The sequence below is a fragment of the Phyllostomus discolor genome, chromosome 8 (genome assembly GCF_004126475.2).
Source record: "Phyllostomus discolor isolate MPI-MPIP mPhyDis1 chromosome 8, mPhyDis1.pri.v3, whole genome shotgun sequence".
Lineage (NCBI taxonomy): Eukaryota > Metazoa > Chordata > Mammalia > Chiroptera > Phyllostomidae > Phyllostomus > Phyllostomus discolor.
The window spans coordinates 112,579,813-112,588,904 of NC_040910.2; the positions used below are offsets into that span (position 1 = coordinate 112,579,813).

At 65.1% G+C, this 9,092-nt stretch overlaps 1 protein-coding gene across 1 annotated transcript in view; it reads right to left on the minus strand.

The window, feature by feature from the left end:
* Positions 1-524, minus strand: part of DNAH17 (dynein axonemal heavy chain 17) — an 89,674-nt gene extending 89,150 nt beyond the window's left edge. Inside the window, 1 exon segment of the mRNA XM_028520107.2 lies at positions 180-524. Within this exon segment, the coding sequence (XP_028375908.1) occupies positions 180-524 (345 nt within the window).
* Between the last annotated feature and the right edge of the window lie 8,568 nt (positions 525-9,092).

Consider the following 9,092-nt stretch of genomic DNA (forward strand, 5'->3'; position numbering starts at 1 on the left):
CCCCTGAGGGGGCGGGGCCCAGCCTCCCGCCTCTCTGACCAGCTGCCCCGCCCATGCTGCTGGCCTGCGGACCGCCCTGTGGGGGGCGGGGCTCTGGGCCGCTCCCTGCAAGGTTGCCCTCTGAGCCCTGGACCCCCGGTCTCGCCCCCCGCCCGGGCCGCCCGCCAGGGGGCGCCTACCTCCCCCACGATCACGATCAGCTGGTCGACAGGGGCGGGGCTGATGTCCCCGTAGATCAGGTTGTCCTTGTAGGTGTCCTTCTTGAGCGTCTCGGGCTTCTTCTTGATGAAGTACACGCCCTTGAACTTGAGGGAGGCGGGGAAGCCCAGGCAGGGGAGGATCATGCCGGCGGGGTTGAGCGTCAGCACCAGCACGCAGACGTCCGCCTTCTCGAAGAACTCGGTGAAGAGCGCCAGGTTCTCCTCCGCCCCCGTCATCTTGCTCCACTTGTCCGGCTTGAACTTCAGGATGACGGCGGCGACCTTCTCCAGGTACTCCAGCCGGGGGTCCGGCGTGATGGTCATCGCGGCGTCTCCTCAGGCCGCCGCCGTCTGTCTGTCAAGTGGACAGACGCTCGGATGGGATGGGGGGCTCCCAGGGGCGGCCCTTGGGGACCTCGCCCTGACCCAGCGAGAGGACGGGCACGTGGTGGAAGTTTGCGCTGCGGGTGGGCGAGGGGTGGGCAGACTCGGGGGAGGGGCAGGGGTCGCACTGTCTGCTGGGCTGGACAGCTGCCCGCCGCCCCGCCGTGGCCGGTCACGGGTGGACCCCGGCCGCAGACAGGGGCGTGTGTCTGTGTGAAAGGCAGGCATGGCTCTGGGGGGCGGGGGGAGGAAGCAGAAAGGAGACGGTCACGGCAAGGTCGTCCAAAGGGGTGGCCAGAGAAGGTCAGGTTCAAGGGGCCAAGGAAATCGAGAATTAAGGCGTCGCACCCCGAAAATACGTGGGAGATGCAGAAGAGGAGGGGTGACCCCGGAGTGCAGGGTGAAGTTCCTCACGCTCTCCCCGTCCTGACCTGTCACAGTGTCCCCCAACTTCTCCCTGCGCTGGAGTCTCTCCCTGCCCCCGCACCCAGGGCCCGTGGAGGGATTCCACGGCACAGTCCCCACCGCCCCTGGAGCCCGTGCCCGTGTCTCCCTGGGAGAATGCTCGTGGCCCTCCCCGGGTTCCCTGGAGGGTTGGGTGGGGACCCCCTCGGAGAAGACCCTGAAGTCTCAGAGGGCCAAGACCGGGGTGAGGAGAGTGAGCTCCTCCCCGTGGGCACAACCTTTCAAGGGACGCCCGGAGTTTCAGTAACCAAGGTCAGTGACACTTCAGTATTTTTAACCAGAAAAATTAATGCAAACTTGTGATCAACAAACTATCAAAATTCCAAATAGAGACAGGCTCCTTGCGAGGGCTGGCACCAGTGGGGCGGGCGGGCGAGTGCCCGGTGGGATGCCACACCGTGCCTGAGGCTGGCTTCCCCGACGCCTGGGGGGCATGTGGCGGTAGGTTTCTGGGGGAACCTGGGGCTGCTCAGTGCCTTTGGGGGCCAGGAGGGACAGCCCAGCAGCTGGGGCACCCCTCCGTCCCAAATTCCCTGGCACCTTCTCTTGCTGCGCACCTGCAAGAGCGCCTTTCCAGGTGTCTGTGTCCACGGAGGATTCTAGAAACACCGTGAGTCTGTCCGTCGGCGTTGCCACCGGAATGAAGGAAGTCACGTGCTGTGTAGGATTTCATAGACTTGGGTTTTTACAAAATTAACTTTTCTTCTAAGACTGGTATCGGGGTGGGCCCCCTCCAGAGCCCCCCTGGTTGGAGCCCCCGCTGGCCCCCAAGTCTCCCCCCATCAGACAGTCTCATCTCCAACTGCCATCTAGCCACGTTTGAGGGGAGGGACGGGGGGCCCCCGGGAACAGCGTGGTCCCCTGTGATGCATCGGGCAGAGGCCGCACACCGTTGTGGGAGGGGGGGCTCAGGGACAGCTTCTCCAGGAGGCGGCCCCACGCCGGGCCCTCGGGACCAGACGGGAGAAACCAGGGCTGGGGGCCCCAGGAGAGGACAGTGGGCCGAGGCGGTGGACATTGCAGAGCGGCCGGAATGAGGACGGGGGACGCAGGAGTCCGGGAGGGGCTGGGCCACCGTGGGCAGCCTGCACGCCGGGCCCGGGCCTCTGACGGGCTCTGAGCCGGAGCAGAGCTGTCTCCAGTGTTGGGGGGGGCGTGATGGGCCTCCTGCCCCCCAGAGCCAGGGCGCCGCCTCTCCCCGGGCTCGGGGCCACTCACCAGGGACGGCACGCGCCTGCCCCGCAGACCTGCAGGGCGAGCCGACAGGCAGCCTCCCCCCCAGACCGGCGGAGGAAATGGCTCCCTTCCCTCGGAGGGCTCCAACTGCCACGGAACTCCCGCGAGCCCCCTCAGCGCCCGGGACTTCTAGAACCTTCTCCCCCAGACCCGAGTGACCGGGGCCTCAGAGCGCACGGGCACCCCTCCACCACCCAGCACGCAGGAAAGGCCCTCGGCCCCGAGTGCCGTCGACCTGGGGCACTTAGGCCATTTCTCGTCGTCGCTGGGATTCCCATCTGTGGTCTCAGTCAGTGCTCACCATCTGCTCCACCGCTTCTGGTTCCCTCTTTCTTCCTTTTTTTAAAAGATTTTATTTATTTATTTTTAGAGGGGGAAGGGAGGGAGAAAGAGAGGAAGAGAGAGAGAAACATCAATGTGCGGTTGCTGGGGCCGTGGCCTGCAACCCAGGCATGTGCCTGACTGGGAATTGAACCTGCGATGCTTTGGTTCACAGCCTGAGCTCAATCCACTGAGCTACGCCAGCCAGGACGGGAAACAATCTTAAAAAGAACCACCTTGGAGGAGCTGCCCTCCCTACAGGGCGGAGCCTTCGGCACCGAGTGTGGCCGGCCGGAGGACGGACGGACAGCTCTGCGGGGCGGGGCCGAGTCTGGAGACAGACCCCCACACACGCGGGCAGCCGGTGTCCGACAAGGCACCCGGCAGTTCCCTGGGGCCGAGGACAGTCCTGCCCACAGATGGCGCTGGGGCATCTGGACAGGCAGATGCCAGGGCGGGGGAGTTGGACCCTCCCCTCGCACTGTCTACAGAAATGAACTGACAGGGGTCCAAGATATCGAAGTAAGAGTTAAAATTATCAAGTGACCAAAAAAATAGATCAATTGGGGAATGCCGAAATCAGACACGTTTGCGCCTCACAGCTCGCTGCAGAGGAAGTGGGCAGAGAGCGCACAGAACGGGGGGCACCAGCCCGTCACACGTCGGAGAGGGACCCGTGTCCAGAGGAGTCAGAGGACACGTAACACAACCAAAGCACAAACAACAGCCTTCAGGACGGGGTAGAGGAAATGCCCGGCCGGGTGGCTCAGCTGGTTGGACCACCGGCCCCTACCCCAGGAGGTGGTGGGTTCGATCCCCGGCCAGGGCACATGTCTTGGTTGCCAGTTCGACCTTCAGTGGGGGAGCGAGCGCGGGCAACTGATGGGTGTTCCTCTCCCTCTCTCCCTCTCTCTCAAATCAATAAGCACACCCTAGGGTGAGAATTTTTAAAAAATGGGTAAAGGAAAAAATAGACATTTGTCCAAGACAGATATACAAGTGACCGAAAACCAAATACACGGAAAGGAACCCAACACCGTTAGTCCCCGGGGAAACAGAGCGGCCGAAGTCACGGACACGGAAAGCGGAGGGTGGGGGCGGGGCGGGAGCTGGTGTTCACGGAGGCCCGGGCTTCGGGGCGGCGAGGAGGGTGCCGGAGGGGGGCGGTGTGGCTGTGCAGCAGTGGGGGGTGTGCAATGCCCTGAACTGCAACTGCACTCTTAAAAATGGCTAAAATGGCAAATTTTTATATCCTGTCTCTCCACACCCCCCCAAAAGCCCTACACTCGGGGAGACCCAGGCTCCCTGGCTGCTGTGGTGCCGCCCCCTCTCACCCCCACCCGCCCTCGGCACATCAGCGCCCACCCACGCGACCCCAGCAGCCCCCCGGCTCCCTGGCCTCCCGGGTTGCTACTCTCCGGCCCACGCTGCTGCAGCCGGCCCCCGGGCCGGGACCCCTCCCTCCCTCCCCCCACACCACTCCTGTCCCCAACGGCCCATTCCCCAGAGCCTCTTCAAACAGGCAATGGCCATGTCTCCCCCTGCTTCAGACCCACCAACTGCTTCCTGCTGCCCTTGGGATCAAGCCCAAACAACCCCCAAACGGCCCTCTGAGCCTTGGCCCGGCCCCTTGGTACGGGGAGGGGGGGGCGGGGGGCAAAGAAGCGTTACCGTGGTGAGCACACGGAGCCCAGAGCTCACTCTGCTTCTCCTACCCGCGGCGCACTGTGCCGTTTATCGCACCGCAGCTGCAAACCGGCCTTTGCCCAGACCTGCACTGCTCTCCCCGCTGGTCGTCCCGGGACCCGACCCGACCGGACCGGACCACACCTGACCGGGACCCGCTGCAGCCCCGCCGATCTTCCTCCCGACGCCCGCTCCCCCGGGGGGCTCCCCGCCTGGCCTGGAACCCCCTGTCACACGCTCACTCTCTCACGCACGCACTTGCACATTCACATACGCACAGACACCCACACACATGGGCAGCCACGTGCATGTACACACATGTGTGCATACACGCAGTCTTGCATGCATTCACACTCATGCACACGCACATGCCACATGCACACACACACACACACACCTGTCCCACTCCTACTCACCCCCAGTGCCCAGCTGGGGTGTGTCCCCCAGGGTGTGTCCCGCACGGCTGTTGCCCCCTTGGTCCCCAGGAAGCCCCCTGAGCACTGGGCGCTGCTCCTTGGAGTCACCCTGGGACAGGTGGTGGCAATTGGCAGTCACGTGACCGGGCGTCAGTCACCCACCTCGCCACTGCTGGGCCCGCCCTTGGACGAGCACGGCCAGCCCAGACCCCGGCCCAGGGCCCGCCCACCGCAGGCCCCCACGGGCTGTCCCCGCTGAGGGGACAGAGCTCCTTGAAGCCCCGCTGTGAGGGGCTCCGCTGCACCCCTCTAACCAGCGCTCCCCAACCACCCGACCACAGAACCTTCCCCCCTTTGGGCCCCATTGCGCCTCGGGAACAGTCTGAAGCCCTCGGTCAAGGTCGTAGCCGGTCCGCCTCCCTCCAGAGCCGTGCTCACCGGCTCTGTGCCCCGAGACCCCGAGGGCCAAACACTGAGGATGAAACCGTGGACGTGGGGGGGAGCCGGGGAGCCAGGGAGCCCCGGGCGGACGCCCTGTCTAGCGTGGAGGAGACCCACGTTGTGGCAGACCCAGCGAGCCCCCAGGGGACGGCCGGGCCCAGCCACAGGCGGCTGATGGCAGCTGTCACCCGCCCGGGAGGGCCCCCAGCTGGGACACGCCACTCCCTCCCCCCCTCGCGCTGGCGGTCACAGGGCCAGGGCCCGTCCCCGACTTCCTGTCCCCGGGGAGCCCTGCTGAGTTGACTTGGAGGACGAGTGTCAGGGCAGACACGACCCGTCATTAACTGCAATGTCAGGACAATTGTCCCTGCTGGGGATGCTGGCAGATGGCAGGAGTCTGGGCCATCTGGGTCTCGTCACTCCCCCGGCACACGCGTCCTCCTCCTGTTACTCTGGCCTGCTGCCCCCCGCCCCCACCCTACGTGCTCAGGCAGAGTTCCCGGCAGAGCGGACGGCGGGGGGGAGGGGCGGGGGGAGGGCGGCCTTTGTCCTCCAGCCCGGGCGTCCAGGCTGGGACACCGGGCAGGACAGTGCGGGGGCTCCATGGGCAGCTCTGCCTCCACCGCGGGGAGTCGGGGCGGGGCCCACAGCCCTGGGGTTCAAAGACCCCGAGCCCCTCCTAGTCCGGGAGGGGTCAGGGCCCCTCAGGGGGGACAGCCTTGCTGCCCTTTTGGCCCATCCAGGCAGGAGGGTCGCTAACAACACAAATGAGGACTCGGGTAGTGGACAGGGGCGTCCCCGAGTCCGGGGGACTCCAGATTCACGGTCGATTTCGGCTCAAAGCCCTCTCGGGGTGGGGGGCTCCTTCCTGCCGACTGTCCCCAAAAGGACAGACCCCAGACTTCCCTCGGGGTCCCTGCAGGAGAGCGCCTGGCCGGCCCTCCGGTCAGTGCTGGCCGTGTGGCCTGCGTCCCGGCCCAGCGCCCGCCGTCCTTTCCCCAGGCTGGCTGCTCACCACGTGACCACTGAGGCTCACTTTCTATTCCGGGGGTTGGGGGGGTGGGTGCCCGAGGACAGGCTGGGCTCTAAGATGCCCGCGGCCCCTCCAAGGGTTTCCACAGCACGACAGCTCTGCTCCTGCCGGAGACCTGGGAATAGCCGAGAGTTCTTCCCTAAAGGGTCAAGGACCCTTTTCCTTGGACTGTTAAGAAAAATCAAACTGCGGCATAGCATGACCTCTTCGCTGCCTCAGCTCAGAACAGCTCGCCCCGGGAAAAACATCTCCAGGACGGAAACCACGTGCTCCGGGGGACATCTGGCCCCCGAGGCGGCGGCCGAGGCTGCGGACCCTGCCGGGCCTCCTCGGGGTCCGGCACGCTGCACGGCGTCACTGACTACGCTCCAGCTCACCTGTGATGTCCAGGGAGGGGGACAGGCCCCCACGGCCCGGGGGGGCCGGCCTCGGCTGGGGGGGCTTCTCTGCTCTGTTTGCAAAATGAGAAGCGCTTCGAACGTAGTGAGTCGGGGAGAGGAATCCGCACGTGGTCTGGAAGTGAAGTTTCCTGCCGCGGTCTGACTCGGCCCGTCTGTCTCTGCGCGTCCCCCAAGGACAGGCAGTCCACCACGACAGGGCCGCCTCCGCCTCCCCGAGACCCCCGGGGTGGGGGTGGGCACAGAGGCCGAGAGGGGCCTCCCCTGCCACCCCGAGAGGGTCCGGGGCACTCATCGCCCAGGGCGTGTCCCCTTCAGCGTGGCCGCCGTCCCCGAGTCCGTCAGGAACTGGATCCCAGCCGTCCCCGTGTTCCCCTGCGTCTCTCTCTCTCTCTCCAAGGGTGGCGTCCCGGAAAACCGGGACGCATGCACCAGCCGGTTGCAGCGCCATGCTGACCGGCGTAGACGGGGTGGGGCTGACCGCTTCCCGGGACCCGGCGGGACCTCTGGAGTCCCCGGGGCTCTCTGAGAGGGGCACTCTGTCAGGACCACCCCCTGAGTCACCCGGGCAGCCCGGTGTGGAGTCTGGTGTCCGGGTCACCCGGCGCTGCCGGTTCAGCCCCTGGGCGGGGCCCTTTCATACACTGTTTTGTGGAGCAGAAAGAGCACAGTTCCCGCAGACCTCTCCGGCCTGGCACCCGCCCCCAGCCCTCGGTTTTCCTGTTACTGACGCCTTGTGCTCACGGAGGACCGTTGTCATGAGTGACGAGCCCATGTGGACTCTCGGTTACGGGAGGGTCGGCTCTGCAGCTCATCCTGGCAGGTGGGGCAGGCAGGTGGAGCCTGGCGGCCCCGTGGTCACGGGTGGCCCTGCCACGGCGGTGCGTCAGGGGACCCCAGAGCCTCTGGAACGCCGGGCCCCTTCCCTGTCTCGGCCCGAGTGTCCCAGAACCACGTCACCATCACACAGACAGCCACAGGACTCAGGACCCCATTTCCACGTCATCTGCTGCTGCCACCCAGTCCTCGGAGCGCCCTCAGGTGGCCAGAGGGGTGTGTCCCCCAAACCTTGGGTCCCCGGCACAGTCTGGTGGGGCGGAGAGGGGACAGAATGTGAGACTCTGACATCTGCTCCCAGGCCAGCTTGGGAAAGGGCCGCCCTGCCCCACCGAGCCACCAGGAAGGGGCGGCTCCATCCGCTGGGGTCCGCCCCTTCCTGTCCTAGCGAGAGGCCGGAGTCGGGCACGGTGCAGTGGCCGCGGCTGCACCTCGGAGCCGCCCCAGGAAGCCGCCCTGAGTCTCTGCAATGCCTCGTGTCCGCAAGTCCCCTGCGGGAACTGCGACACTGAAGACACAGCACGGCTCTCGAAGGGCACAAGAGCGAGTGTGCAACAGGCCGACCCTGGGCTGTTCTGGCAAATTTTTTTTAAAGATTTTATTTATTTATTTTTTTAGAGAGGGAAGGGAGGGAGATAGAGAGAAAGAGAAACATCAGTGTGCAGTTGCTGGGGGTCATGGCCCACAACCCAGGCATGTGCCCTGACTGAGAATCGAACCTGCGACACTTTGGTTTGCAGCCCACGCTCAATCCACTGAGCTACACCAGCCAGGGCTATTCTGGCAATTTCTAAAGTTGTGTTCCTACGTTAGTCATGAATTTCGTCTTTAAAACAAGGAGTGACTTTGGAACTTCTGACTTCTACGGTGGTCGAGGGCTGGGGTCACGTGTCACCCATCCCCCCCTGCCCCTCTGTCCCCTAGGACACAGGCCAGGTCTGTCCTGGCTGAATGTGCCCAAAGCAGGAGCAGACGGGCCAGTTCCCCAAGACGCACTGGGAGACGGTGGGGGGGGGCGGGGTGTGAGCAGGGACCGGGGAGACGAGGGCGGTCTCGGCCGCCGCCCCTCCCGTCTCCTGTGTGGGACACGCCCCGGCACCTGGGGCAGGTGTGGGTGACCGTGTGCGTGCTGACGGGCCGGCCTGTGCTCACGACCGAACGACTGTGTGAGCACGCAAAACCACTGGGCTGTGCACTCGGTGTGTGTGCGGCACACAGGGCACGTGACTGTGCTGCAGTGAAGCTCTCTCTCTCGCTCTCTCTCTCACTTGCTCACACACAGCCCAGCAATGTGAGGAAGGAAGGAAAGAAGGAAGGAAGGAAAGAAGGAAGGAAGGAAGGAAGGAAGGAAGGCAGTGTTTTCCAATGTCCATGAGCGTCAGCGGTCCCCGCAGAACTCTGCCAGTCGAGACTCCGCTGCGGTCGGCGGGGCCGGGCGCTGACACTGCTCGTTTCTCACGCGTCCCTGCACTTCCAGAACCAGTGAAGCCGTCGGACGGGGCGGCATCTGCCGTTTCCAGGGTCGGTGGCTTCCATTTCTGCGAAAGCGCCGGCTGGGACTGCGGTCGGGACCGTGGTGAGCCCGCAGACGGATCTGGGGAGCGTCACCACCTTCCGGCCCACAAACACCGGGTCTTTCCGCGCGAGACCTCTCTGACTCCTCTCAGTGATGTTT